At 36.3% G+C, this 15,719-nt stretch overlaps 1 protein-coding gene across 1 annotated transcript; it reads right to left on the bottom strand.

Moving 5' to 3' along the window:
* Positions 1–6,729: 6,729 nt before the first annotated feature.
* Positions 6,730–10,575, bottom strand: LOC145021180 (WD repeat-containing protein PCN-like). Its single transcript, XM_078976775.1, has 11 exons — positions 10,350–10,575; positions 10,113–10,256; positions 9,423–9,714; positions 9,270–9,333; positions 9,083–9,196; positions 8,847–9,009; positions 8,626–8,764; positions 7,985–8,547; positions 7,670–7,851; positions 7,319–7,579; positions 6,730–7,224 (listed from the first exon to the last, which is right to left on the bottom strand). Exons 1-11 carry the CDS (start codon positions 10,515–10,517, stop codon positions 6,945–6,947), a joined length of 2,370 nt encoding a protein of 789 aa, XP_078832901.1. The 5' UTR covers positions 10,518–10,575; the 3' UTR covers positions 6,730–6,944.
* Positions 10,576–15,719: the final 5,144 nt, after the last annotated feature.

Genomic DNA, 15,719 nt, shown 5'->3' with positions numbered 1-15,719 from the left:
TAGTGGATTTTTACCTGAAGCACAGCCATACTCTTTGACTCTCCCATCTTTGGAATCTTCGGGATCTTGGAGCAGACTTCTATCCAACGCCCTTTCTCTTGGCAGCAAACGCAGGTCGCTTATCTTAGAACGTCCTCGGAAGCATGGTCGGTTGACTTTCCCAACAAATACGCTCCATTGCTTCGCCAAATCATTTCTGATTCAGCAGCAATGAGCATGTAAGTTAGGTCAATGAGGTTATCGTCATGATCCATCATATAATACTTTCTTTTGAACTTATTATATGATTCAGGGAGTGACTGCAGAACCCAGTTCACAGCCAACTCATCGGGAAATGACACACCCAACATAATCAACCTATCGATGTGTTTTTTCATTCCTAGAATGTGAGCACACACGGATTTACCATCTTCATGTTTCATTTCCAATAGGGCCTTAGTGATATTGAACCTTTCAATTCTTCGATCTTGTGGGTTAGGGAGAACAATTGGAGGAGGTGGATGAAGTGAAGCATGATTTCTTGTTCCTCGATCTAATCGTGGAATACCATCTTCATGTGGAATGCTTGTTCCACGGGATTTGGGAAGACCATAGTTGTCGAACTTTGACATCTACAAAACGGGAGAAACAAATTCAAGTTAGTTGATTGATTGAGTCCTTAGTAAATCACCCAAATGAAATACTAAGGCTAGGACCCAACACAATATTCCCCAACTCGGGAGAGAGATGTCGTAACCCTAATTGCAGAATATTTGAAGGTAAGTGAATGACGATTCACTAATTTCCACCACGAAAAACGAAAAAGAAATTTAAGTTTTAAATCTATGAAAACTCCTAGATCCTTTGAGATTCATTGAACTTTCAATGGCACGTTTAAATCTCGATATGCCCCTCTTGTTTGTGACTGGGATGCCGAGGATCACAAAGCGGGTGTGAATAACCATGCAAACTTACATGGTGCCCTCACATGTTATAGTCACCTATTCGATGTGCCGGTAAACCACACACGCTCCACCGAACTATGAAAAACATTAAGTCACCCTTTGCTACCTTTTCTTAGAACCATTTAGTGTGCCGGTAAACCACACACGCTCCACTAACGTCTTCTCAAGGGCACAAAGTGTAATTTCATGGAATTGCATCAATTCACTTTTTCCTAAGTAACTAAGATTGGGAATTTGTAAAACATTTAGTTACTTTTGTACTTCATTATACTTATAATGGAAAGTTTTGTCCTATCCTACCCGTTTGGCTAACGACCCTCCACTAGTCAAGAGTGCGGTGGGTAAGAGTGGATACTCATTCAATCGCCATTTTATAGGCAATTTTCTTAAACACCCCTTATAGACCAGTTTCGTGAATGAGGCCTACTAACGGTAAGACTGACTTTTACTCATACATATATACAATGTTAGACTTTTAATGTTATATATAGTATATGGTGTATTTTAAACTTTTAAAATGTTAGGTGGTCAAATATAACAATTATACTTTTAATTTTAAACAAAAACTTTTTATGGTTTTATTAAACTTCTTTTAATTATACACCTTAATTAATTAATAAAACCATAAGGGTGTGATTTGAACTTTTCAAAACAATACTAGGGTTTTAGAATTTAACATTCCTAAATTAAACTTTTAATCAATTTTTAAATTCCAAAACTTGAGGGCAAGTTTTGAAACTTTTCAAAACAATTGGGTTTTAATCTCACTTTAAAATTTTCGAAATTTAATACTATTTAAATTAAAATTTTAAATATTAAAACTCTTGATTTAATAATTTAAATTAATAGTTTAATTCAAGATAATTATTAAATCATAATGGATTATTTAAATCATGAAGGATAATTACCAATTAAACAATTAATTTATCCTAATCCTTTTAATCCCTCTAAAATTCGAAAATCATGGGATAGGATAATTCAAAATCTTTAATTACCATATATAACCATTAAAGGATAATTACAAGATATAGGATAATCCAAATCCCTAAAATTTAGGATCTTATCATGGGGAGGAGGCTAATTTCGAAAATCATAGGGTTTTGCAAACCCTAGATTTCGAATTCTTGAGGCTTAAGGAAAGGATTTGAAAACCCTTTCAAATTTTCGCAAATTAGGGTATAGAAACCCTAATCTCGAAATTTCTAGCCTCCTAGGGTTTATTGGCTATAAACCCTAATATGTCAAGTTCATATAATTGTATAATACTAACTAAAAACAATTTAACCTAAGGCTCTGATACCACTGATGGGTTTTGTACAAACAATCATATGTGTGCATGCAACCCTAGAATTGGATCTACGTTTTCACTATTAGATACACAACATTATGAACACTTGAAGAACCCTAAAAGGCTTCTAAGAATTTCAAAATCCTCAAGGAAAGATGAAACACATACCTCTTGTTGTTATATTGTAATAACAACTTAAATCTTGACCCTTCTTGTCCTTGAAAGCAAGTACCACAAGTGTAATACCTCTAATGGCTCACAAACACCAAGAGAAAATGGAGAGGTAATAGAGAGAGGGAAGAGGTGTGAAATTCGTTCCTAGGAAACCTAGATAAGGCATGGATGAATTCTTATGGCCTTAGGGGTCTTTATATAGGTGTAGAGATTAGGGTTTCAGTCCTTATCCTTATCTAGTTGCTTGCCCACCAAGTAACCATAAGATAAGCCTTGAAAACCCTTATCCTTATCCTTTGGATGATTTCAAGGATATCTTATCCCTTGAATTTTTCTAACCCATATCTAGGATAACCATTACCATATTTTGTAACTATCACTTAATTACAATTCAGCCCCTCTAGTTTAATTAATTACACTTGATCACAAAATTAATTCCTAATTAATTATTGACCAATATTAATTAAACAATTATGATTTCTCCTTTAATATATTATTCTTATAACATATTAATAAATCATAATAACCTCTTTCTCTATTATTTCTCCAGTCAAGTTGCTTTGGTGAAGGCAACCCAAAAGGACCATGCACAATCGGGTCAAGTACTTGACAAATATGGTTACGGGCTTAGACACTAATCCAACACCTATAACATCATGATAATGAGATATTTTCAATTTTAAACCTATGTATGAAAGAATATTTCATTTTGACCCTTGGGGTTGAGAAAAATTGCAAGAATGGCCCATAGTGGCATTTTGGTAATTTTGGCCAAGAGATTAGTACGTTGAGCGTACGTTGTGTACGCTAGGCATACTGGGGAGGACCTTAGTACGCTCGTCGTATACCTCATACGGAGGGCGTATGTACCTTAATTTTTAGGGTTTGGTCCATATATAAGTACCATTATCCCCTCATTCCCTCATCAGCCTCCATTTAAGAAAATGACCCTCTAGCTAACCCTAAGTGAGAAGAGTGCATCTTGAGCTCATCTTTGTGTTTTGTGGTATTCTTGAAGAATAAGAAGATGGTGAGAATAACTTGGAGCTTGGAAGCAACTTGGATCTAAGATTATCTCCTTGATAGCAACCTCCAGGAGGTAAAAAAAACTCATAACTTGATCACCATATCTTGTAAATCTAGCCATTATTCATTTAGGGCACTTTTGGTCCCAATTATGGTGGTTCTTGAGCATGGCATGCTCTTAGCCAAATAATTCGTCCTTTCAAATCTTATGAGGGGTCTTGAGTCAAAAAAAAATGTGGTCTTGATGCTTAGTTTTTCCCCATGCATGCTCTAGAAGGTCTTAAGGTGTTAAGAAGTTGGGATTTTATGTATTAAGCACTTAATGGGCATGTAAAGTCATAAAGTTGGAAACTTTATGACTCTTAATGGTATTTTGGCCTTGGATCTTAAATTTAGACGTGAGAGCTTAATGCATTAAGCTCTTATTGAGGAAAGGAGGTTCTGAGTGTACGGCGTGCGTACCTCAGCGTATGTCATGCGTACATGGTTAAAATCCCAACTCCAGTCAAAGCAAGATTACACCCAACGTAGGAGCTGAGTACGCCCCGTATACTCGGCTGAGTGGACCAAGTTGACTCCTTGACCTGTTGACATTGACTTTGACTTTGACCATTGTTAACCAAGTTTGACTCGATTGTATTTTGGGTATTTTGAGCTATAGTTAAGCCTTGGTCTCTATCTGTTGAATAGGTGACCTATAGAGCCGGTATTTGGAGCAGTGTGTTGTTCAACTATTCGTCAGACTGTAAGGTGAGTTTTCCTCACTATACTAGTGGGTCGAAGGCACCAATCCCGGCCCACTATATTGGTATTCTGGTAAATAGGATGTTGTTATGTGGTAGTGATATGTAGATCTGTCTGCTAGTCTGTTAACTGGTTATATGATTATATGTTGTTGGATATATGTTATTTGATATGTGCATGTCGCCATGGTATGGTGGGGTAGAGACTGTACTGCTTTGTGTTGTAAGTCAATAGAACGGGGAATTCTAACTGAAAGATTGTAGGCCAGGGATTTCAACCGGAAGGTTGTGGATCGGGGGTAATCCAACCAGGAGGTTGTGGACTCGTTATGTATTGGGCATTGCAACTGAAAGATTATGGGCCATGGGTAATCCAACCACGAGCTTGTGGACCCGTTATCTGTTTCTTTATATGTTTGTGTGGTGGTACTTTGGGGGAACTCACTAAGTTTTGGCTTACAGTTTTAGTTTATGGTTTCAGGTACTTTTGATGATTGTGTGAAGGTGAATGTGTGATCGTACACAGCTTCCTGTTTTGTCGCTGGATCTTGGGGGAAAACTCTGATTTGAAATAATACTTTTGATACAATGACTATTTTTGTAAACAATGATGATGAATGGTGGATTTTTTGAAAATTTTAAATTATTGTGATTATTGAGTGTTATAAATCATATTTATTATTCTTTATAATTTATTTACTTTTGTTGGTTTTAAGGATGGTTAATGGTGTATTGAGCCTTATTGGATATTTTAGCCAACTTATATGTATAAGTTATATCGTAAAAAAATATCTAATATTTTAAAAATTACAATGGAATATATTTGTTATGTATTGATGCTTTTTTGTTTGAAGTATGTGCACTTTAGATTATTAGATAGTTTACTCAATCTTAATGTAGGGTTGTATGTTCCTAATAATTTAATCCTTTTACTCAATCTTAATGTTGGGTTGTATGTTCCTAAAATGTATGGTTGTATGTTCTTAAGATTTAATCATTTTACTTAATTTAATTTTTCTAACTTTATAATGAAGTTTGCATACCTAAATTATATTTTATAATCATACATGTTTACCATATGGGAATATGGAAGAATAACCATATGGATGTTGTGTTAAACACTAAATTTCACATGTTGCTCCACTAAAAGAACATATATTAGCCATTTAGAAGGATGTGGCCTTCCTAATGTCACATAATGCTTATGTGGCAGTATAAACCGATTATTTCAAGTGAATGAAATTTTTAATAGGTAAATTATATTTTAATCATCTTGTAAAACAGAAGCCAAGATTTTGTAGGGCAGGAATGTCATTTTCTCTTAAAATAATCTCTTTATTTTAAATGCATAGTCAAAAGTTGAAAAACCACGAGCTACTAGTCACATTTTGGTATCTTTTATTGTGAAGTAGAGTCAATGTTGCAAAAGTCGATCTAGATGACTGATTAATTGCGAATTAATCGTTAGACGATCTTGAACCAATTAGGATTAGAGCTAGTCAGCCATTTTAATCAGAGTTGATCAAAGTCGGAGCTAGACAGCCTAATCAGTCAAAAATATCAAGTTTTCAAGCTTTCAAATATTCAAATTTACCTATTTTCTTAAGAACAATGGGATGTTGTCAAAAATATCAAGTTTTCAAGCTTTCAAATATTCAAATTTACCTGTTTTCTTAAGAACAATGGATGTTGTAAATAAAAATAAGATGTTGTAAGAATTAAACAAATGAAAGTATGTTGTTATTTTTGCATTTAACATATGTTGGTGCATCATTGTGTAGGACCTACATTAGTGATAACAAAATACATAGGAGACCCCACCACATTGCTTCAGATAGTAGGTGAATCAACATTTGACAATACTTGATTTATGTTTACCGCTTTCGTGCGTTATCAAAATGTAAATGAATCAAGATTACAACTTTTAATATATGAACATACAACAATTGTTTTATATACACTCAAGAAAGATATCAAAAAGGACTTTTAATGTCAAAAGAAAACAAAATGCACAAAGCAGAATGAAAATATTATTAATGGCAGTTTTCGAGTTTTCTAATAGAGATGAACATTATGAGTATAACAGAGGATGTCAACATTAATTCCACTATAGCTCTAAGACAACCTTTGTGATTTTGTATACATATATGCAAGAAATAGCAACATACTTAAATTATATCTTTTATTTCTCATTAAAGCATTGTACAGCCTAAGAGTTGATTTTTCTAAAACTCTTAAAACAGTTTCTTGAAAGGTAGCTTTGGATATGAAACTTTGAGTATTCATAGATGCTATTGTTATTCCCAATAAGACAACTTGGTAACAGATTGCTTCTTCAAAAGCACTTCGCATTTGTTCCGCTCGCAACAATCCAATTAGTTCTCCGGCCAGAAAACATTAATAAATGTCATTAAAACATATTTTATCTAAAATCATGTAAAAATAGCTTGTTGATGAGTTCGCTAGGTCCATGATTATCACGGCCCGAATAAGAAGAATATGGATAACCCAGCATTAATCAGAAAAAGAAACCCATATAATGAAAAAGCCAATGTACACATGCAAAAGAATTTTACTATCAAAGGCAACAAGATTTAAGCAATACATTCATTACACAACATGATTGACCATATGAAATAAAGCGATCAAAATTGAACTCTGCCCCTCTACCTAACCAATTGTAGTAGTAGTAGTAGTTACCTACCCCTACCCCTACCCTCCATTTGTTTTGTCTGTCATTAAAGAGTGGGTTTGGGTTTGGGATTTGGTTTATGTCCCGTATATATGTCTATGAACTGGCTGGGCATCAAAATTGTTAACAACTTCCAACCATGGTTTGTCTACGACCAATACAGAACCTTTTGAAAGATGGCCAACATATAAAACCGGTTCTCTAAACGCACAAAATTCAAAATTCTTCCTACCACCCTTTTTACCTTCCAACTCATGCAGCTTACGTTTTAATAACTTCTTCTTTAATGTTATTGCTTTCTCATCAGGATCTTCATCACACCCGACCGGCATCCCAAAGTCAATCAAGCACATTGCCCTACAAACCAAACCATTAAAACAAAAACAATCAGCAAACACTCTCAAATAATCGGTTAGAAAAACAAAAAAAAAAAAAAAAAAAAGAAAGAAACCTGGCACTGTAAATGATGACAGTTGATGAATTTGAAGATGGCGGAAATGTGAGCCCAATAACCTCTCCAGGAAAGTCCTGATATCTTCGAGGCAACATAAATGTGTTGTGTCTAGACCATTCCCCTAGTTTCTTAGCCTCCACATCAAAAACATAGGCTTGGTTTGAAGATGTAGAGATTATTAGCACATTGCTATTTCCAGGACTAAACCCTGCAGCTGTAACAGAGGCACCATCCAATCTTGCAATGAACCAGTGTTGCCTGCTCTCCACAAACAGAAAAACAAAATTACATCAGATTAGCCCTACATACATCATACACTAGCTAGACCCTAGAGTAGTAGATTATTACCTCTGTGTCTCTAGATTGAATATATAGACATCTCCAAAACAGTTGACTGCAGCTAGCCACTGTCCATCCAAACTAGCAAACATTTTTGTAATTGGAGGCTGAGTAGGTGGTAATTCTGAATCTGACTCCTTACAACATGGGGTGAATCGATGACTTAATTTCTGGGTTCCAACATCTACAACCTGAAAAGAAATATATATATATATATATATATATATATATATATATATATATATATATATATATATATATACACATCATTCTCATGAGTCATGACATAACTCAACAGTCGAGAGAAACAGAAGGATTGCTTACATATATCATTCTGTCATGTCCGGATATCATTAACCGAGAAGAATCACAAGTAAATATCATGGAATGGGCAAAAGGTATACATGGTGGGAGTTTCCTTTTACTTATGGACCACCCTCCCTCCTCCTTTCTCATCAGCTCAAATAGGCAAGGTCTCACATGATCTGAGTATGCAAAAAATCTCCCTGAAGAGGACATGGAGCTGCAAATGATCTTCCTCTTGCTCTTGCTCTTCACTCGAGCCACCATATCAGTAGTTGAAACAGCATCTCCTCTTTTCACATCAACCGTAAAGATATCCAACCACTTTGAAGCCTGGACCAGAAGCATATTACTAGTATTACTACTGCACACCAACTGAATGGCTGGTCTTTGTGGTGCAGGACAGATATCATGTGGACCGAATTTGGTGAACTCGTTGGCTGAATATGCAAAAAGCTTTGTGTCGTCTCCAGCTGATATAAGCATGGGAATGCCCGTATGAGCCCACTTATTGTAGCTCATGCTCAAGTCAACACCAGTGCCACGACCTCTTTTTACCTTTTCTTCACCCGACACCAATAAATCTGTTGCAACACAAGTCCTTCCTTATTAAGTAATTAATTGGAAACAAAATTCCCAGAGAAGCATACGCATGCGCATACCTTCGCGGCTTATGGGTACAGCAACAACCAAGGCTCTCACATCATGTGTATGGGCTCTCACATAACCAACATACACCCACTTGCACTTCTTTTTTATTGCTTCACAAGACTTGTCACCAGAGGCCTTATATAAGATAACCTGAAACATAAATATATATATATATCATACAACATCCAACCAAGTACAATTTAAAATTAAATAATTAGTATTCAGGTAGTACCTGACCGTCTGATCCAGCTGAGAACACCCTGCTATGGCTAGGACTAGCCGCCAAAGCATTCACATCCCCCTTATGACAAGAATGTGCTTGCAACAGAGTACCATGTGAACTCTCCCAAAACTGAACGCTGCCACTGCTGTCCCCACTCACAAGGGTCCCACACCTGAAACCGCATTCAAACTGCTAATAAGCTCAAACACACACACACACACACACACACCCAAATCCCCAATTACCTCAGCGCAAGCAAAGACCATATGCAAAGTTCAGACCCACCGCCTAACCCTCCAAGACCAACAGTGATTCTGTATACTTCATGAGACGATTTAGCATCCCAGCATCTTATGAACCTGAATGAAATTCCCACTCAACCTTTTATTAAATAACATATGTACTAGATTATAACTAAAGAAATGCACATACCCATCACTACTCCCTGAATATATCCTTCTTGCATCTGGACTCCAAGTGACGCTTAATACACGCCCTGCACAACAAACAACAAATGAAATTAATAACAAACCATGAATGAATGAAAAGTAGCAATAGGAACAGGAGTGAGCCATGCTATCTCACCACTGACCCTTGGCAGCGATTTATGGTAAGTGACCTCATCTGAGTCTGATATATCATATAAACGCACACATCCATCATCACAGGCAATTGCTATACATGCATTCCCGGTAATCGGCTCTTCATATAACTCAACTGAATCACCTTCCACTTCACTGTCGCTCGTCACATCACCATCACCATCACCGATAGCTGCATGTCCATTATCTAGATAACCCAAATCCTGTTTTGTATTATTACACATAGGATGAGTAGCCATCTGCCAAATGGAAACACCAATAGGATCCACCACAACCTGCACAGATCAGATAAGCTACACCTTAAATAAGACCTTAGGACCAGACTAAACAAGTAACAAGACTCAATAATTACAAACGACTGCTTGATAACTTTTTATGTGATATGTCATTTTAACTATGTCAATGCATCGGTCTCAAAGCTCCACTTCAGAACCTCAAATTATGCATTATTATTACTGCGGAAGGTCGTTAAAAGTAACATAAACAAGGTGCCATTATCAACCATTTAACAGCTTAAATATTTGTTACGGCATTACAAAACTGGTTTAGCCATCACCTTCCAATCAGTTCTTCGGCCAATAATTTACCCATGTGAATGACCATTTAATCTCTTCATGGCACTAAATAAGGTTTTATATTTACAGCGTCAAAATTCATATGTATACTGACAAACCTTCTGTGTCAAGTTGTCCAAGTCCCACTCCGATATTGATCCATCAATGCTTGATGATAACAACCTGCCAGCCGCTAAGCCACAGGAACCCGAACTACACCATACGAGCGAAGACACTCTCAGATTAGGGTCACCGTGTATCGTCTACAACAACGAAACAAATTCAAAATCCTAATTCCGTAGCGATAACAGGTATATGAATAATAAGAAGAGGAAGAAGACCAGCAATGACCATACCAGTTGGCAGTGCCAACCAACGGCGCCAGGGGATACCAGCCATATCTCAAGGGAGCCATCTTCCCTAGCGGCAGCGACTTGAGATTCGTCCACGCTGGTGGCTAGAGCAACTATCGGGGAAGGTTTCCATTCGACTGAGCTACTACGACATTTGTAGAACTCGAGCATCTCCGCCGTTTTCCTTGAACCCTAATCTCCCTGGAGAAAATGCCGGTATCGTTAGACGAGGGTATATTAAGCAGTCTAGGTATGCAAATAAGGGCCACTTTTATAAAAGTAAACTCAGAGTCCTCCAACTATCAAATTCGACTATTAGATCCTTGAACTCGTCTAGGTAGCTAACAATTTAGACCTGCACTACATCGATCCAAAAAAAAAAAAAAAAAGGGGGGGCCGTTGTTAGTTGGGTTAGAAGTTCATTGGTTTGGAAGTTATAACTATATCCACATCTAATTAAGTTATGATGTTTTATTGTTTATCAGATTGACTTACTCTTATGCTTTGCTAGATAAAATAATTATACAAATACAAATTGTCATATAAAATCTAAACAAAACATACATCATTAAAAATCTAAATACAAATTCTCATACAAAATCCAAATACAAATTGAAATACAAATAAAAAACAACATAATACTTTGCATCTATATATTTAATGTTCACTATTTAAAAACAATTGATTAGCAATCTAGTTACTCAAAGTAACCATATATTCAACAGCTTCTAAACTCCATTGTATGCTTATACATGTTAGCGCTCACTTCCTCCATCTTGCACGTTAGGATTATCCATATTGTTTTGTTCAAAGTTTGTAAATAAATCATCTTGAATATTGAATTTTCGTATAAAATTATGGACAACGACAAACACAACGATTATGTCTCTTTGCACTGGAAATGAATAAGGAGTAATTCGTTTTAAGATTTGGAATCTCGCCTTTAATACACCATATGCACGTTCAATAACATTTATAAGTTGTGCATGAGCATGATTGAACTTTTCTTCCTTAGTTTAAAGCCTTGTTTCTTAGAAAATCGGCTAACCAATACCTAGTATTGCGGTAGGGAGCCACAAATCCACATGTGTTGCTATATGCGGTGTCACAAAGGTAATATTTATCTATAGATTAGTGTCACATTTATTATACATGTGTGTTGGTTAAAAAGGTAATATTGATTATATAAAGAATATGGATAATAAAATTTACAAAAGATTACATACCCGGTGAAGGAATGGAAATCCAGATGTTGGATTAAATGCAACTTCTTTCAAAACTTTTGAGTCATGTGCTACAAGATCTTTGGGCCGAAGAATCGGCATTCCTTGTAACACATGTTCCAGGTATTGATTAATTTATATGGATTTTTAGGGATTTGTGCATGGACTTGGCGAGTTGGGATGCTCTAACTCGTCAAGTAGTGACTATTATGAGAAAGTGGGTTCGGGATCTACTCAGCGAGTCGGAAGGCCCCGACTCGACGAGTAGGAGCTATAAAGAGAAGCCCTAATTTTAGGGTTTGCACCTTATTTAAAGAACATAATCCGCCTCTTGTGGCCTCCCTTATCACCCTATTAGCCAGAGAAAACCCTAATTCGTCCTTGTACCTTCTTGAGTGAGAGTAAGAGCTTTTGTTAGCAATTTTGGGGTATTTGTGAAGGATTCTATAGCTTGAGGAGGAATGAACAAGGAGAGAAGTAGTAGATCCAACATATACTTTGTATTAGCCATCATCTTGAGGTATAAAGTTGTCACCTTGATCTCTAGTTGATTAGATCCCTTCGCTTGCAAGTAAATGACCATTTTTGGGGCAAAATGGAGTCAAACTTGGATCTAGACCTATCACAAGGATATGGTTCTAGATCTGGCCCCCTCTAGGTCCCTAATGACATAAAGATGCTCACTTTATATAGTCTAGCCCCTTTCCATGCACAAAAACCTTGTAAGAAGCCTAGTTTTGATGTTATGGCCTTGAAGGGCCCTGCATGCATGTAAAGTTTGCAACTTTACGTGGTATCTACACTATGGGAGGTTAGATTTGAAGTTTGGGACCTTAGATCCCACTGGAAAGGGCTGAACATGAAATGGACTGAAGGAACTCGTCGAGTCCCTTAGTTGACTTGACGAGTCGAGGTGGGGTTTGCACGTTTTAAGCTTCTGATTGAGTGTAGTGAAGGATTAGGGTTTGGATCTGTATGGACTTTAGGCTTCCTAGACATTGATGAACTCGACGAGTCAAAAAGGTAACTCGGCGAGTTGGCTCAGGATTCAGTGGAATGAACTCGGGAGGAACTCGACGAGTTGTTGGATGCACTCGGCGAGTTGAGGTCAATATGGACTGTTGTGACAGCCTGAAATTTTCCATCTAGTTCAGTCAAACACTTCATTAAAAGTCAAACTCCTTGTTGTTATCTTTTAGCACAATTAGGAGTTTATTTGAGCGTTTTGAGCCTTGTACACTTAAGGAATAAGTGTCGGGGTTTATCTGCTGAATCTATAGCTCAAAGAACAAGTCTGGAACACCTTGACCAGGAGTTCACAGCCACCACATGGGAGTTTACGGCCGTAAACTCCATGTGGGCCATAAACTCCTCATATAAGGTCAAGTTCTGGCCATTTGTTTCATTCCTTTCCTCCTCTTGGCCCAAATCCTCTCAACCATCATCCCGATCTTCGTCCCCGATCTTCAAATCTCATAAGTTTATTGTCTTAACTAGTTGATATCTTACATGAACTAGTAATCTTCCATGATTTCATTCGTGAAATCATTCCATTTTGTAGATCTTCAAGTTTCACCAAGAACACACACTAGTGTTCTTGGCCAAAAACGACCATTCAAGCTCCTAGATCGTAAGTACTATTATTCCAACTCGTTCTACACTAGGTTTAACATGTTTAGGGCTTAGAAATCACAAAGAAGCATGTGATCAAAGGAGTTTACGGCCAAGACATGTTCTTGGGCCGTAAACCCCTTTTAAGAATGCAAATGACACCCTAACACCTTAGTAAGCCTTTGAACTTAACATAGAACCTTACACCATTGAACTAGGGACTTCAATACACGAAATGGTACGTCATACTATGAGTTTATGGCCGTAAACTCATGGGGAAGTGGTCCCCAGGCCGTAAACACCATACAAGGCCATTCTTGGACCTTAAACCCACTGAACCTCTTGTTTAAGCCTTAGAACACTTAACCAATTAAGTCATAATAGTTTTAAGCCTCATTTGGTGACCCAATTGTGAGTTTACGGCCAGGAGTAAACTCCCCTAGGCCGTAAACTCCAACAAGCATGGTCCATTGACCATAAACTCCCTTATAAGGCCTTGCACTCCTTTGTTGCAACCTAATAGCCTCCTAACACTTTGACCAGAGTGTTTTACTCACATTAGGATGTTTATACATGTCTAATTAGTGTTATAATCACTAATTATATATATACATATGTCTTTATATGTCATTAGGATCATTGTGTGTGTTTAAGTCTTCACTTGACACCGAACACTTGTCTGGCACTTCCATCCGATCCACTCACTGCAGGTGAGTTCATACCCCTTAATTAATCTTTTAAATGTTTTTAAATGCTTTATGGGGGGGATACAAGTTAAATCATACTAGTTGTTATATCAATCACATATGATTAATAACTAGCATGCAAATGGATTTACTATACGTTAACGGTTTTACCAAACATATTTCTTCAAATTACTTTCTTAAACGTTTTTATATGTTTAAAACTCTTTATCAAACTATCTTACATACTGTATGTTTCCTTTCAAACTCTGTCACAAATGTGTTTCAAACAAAGGTTTTCCTTATACTTAAACTGTCTTATTAAACAAAATACTTTCAATCATTTTATAAACTGAAATCAAGTCATTGTTTCTTAGTATTAAACTTTTTCAAAGGTTTTACAAAACTTATTTTATGCTTTTATATTGTCAAATGCATGCCTAGATATGTATAGTTATATAAATAATGTTTAAAGGACTTAGGACGGTTAGTCGCTTTATTTCCTTTCCCTCGTTGGGATGTGGCCGTGGGGCATCGGTTGCTCGTCTGAATGTCGTCTAAATATTAATTATATATCATGTATACGTATATAGACATAAAAGTTCCCTCAGTCAGTTTAGTACCTTTGGGTAGCAAAGGCATACTTTCGGTAATACATGTACATTACTAGTAACTATAATATGTGTAGTTAGGAGATACTAATTACCATTCCAAGCACACGAAATCACACAAGAGTCAGTTCATTCATGAGTCTATACTAATACATTACATGTTACATGAATACGCTTACATAGATACGCTTACATAGATACGCTTACATGAATACGCTTACATGAATACGTTTACATAGATACACTTACATAAATACGTTTACAATACACGATAACAAAACAGACATAATAAGGTACTGTAGCATGGAACAAGTTCAGGATCTAACTATACCAATGAATCACTAATACTTTATGATAGTTATATTGGGTATACATGATCATAGTAATGTGGATGTTCACGGCTTGCAATCATGCAGGGGTCGCGTTTGGTTCCCAAAATCTCTTGACAGGGAGCGTTTAGTATGGGATTTAGCCATCACATTATGTCTTAACCCTCAATTAAGGCAAATTAGTACAAAAGTAGTCACTTATTACAAATACTACAGTACTTACACTGTATATACGACAATTACAACAGGATAAAACTCCAGTTAACAAATTATTAATACCTTTACCATGTGTCATATTCACATAATCAATGAGGTAGATTAGATGATAATAATAATAATAATAATAATAATAATAATAATAATAATAATAATAATAATAATAATAATGGTCGCACAGTCGGGTCTTGGTAGAAGGCTACTTTCAAAACAGTCGGGTCTTGGTAGAAGACTACTTTCAAAGCAGTTAGGTCTTGGTAGAAGACTACTTTCTATACTAGTAGGAATCACAGGGATTTTCTAAGATTTTCAAATGTTTACAATTACTTACAAACATTTTCATACTTATACAAACTTTTCTCCAAATGTTTACAAATCTTTAGTTCACAGTTTTACAAATCAAAGACATATTTATACTTATGAATTCACCAGCTTTATTGTTGATACTCGCTTTCAAAATAACTTGTATTCTCAGGTCACAAATAGACAGGTATGACGACCAGGTTTTGTGAAGACGGAACAGTCAAGACTCGTCTTTTATTTTGATTATTCATTATGTTGTCTTATACTATGAAAGAACACACTTGTAATTAAAAGTATACTATTAATGCAATGGATGATGTTGTTGCTTGTTTACTACTTTACATTGTTGTGATACATTACATGACGTCCTCCGCCCCAGAACGTTTCCGTCGTTCTC

Source organism: Lactuca saligna, chromosome 1 (genome assembly GCF_052625555.1).
Source record: "Lactuca saligna cultivar CGN05327 chromosome 1, ASM5262555v1, whole genome shotgun sequence".
Lineage (NCBI taxonomy): Eukaryota > Viridiplantae > Streptophyta > Magnoliopsida > Asterales > Asteraceae > Lactuca > Lactuca saligna.
This window is presented reverse-complemented; position numbering and strand designations above follow the sequence as displayed.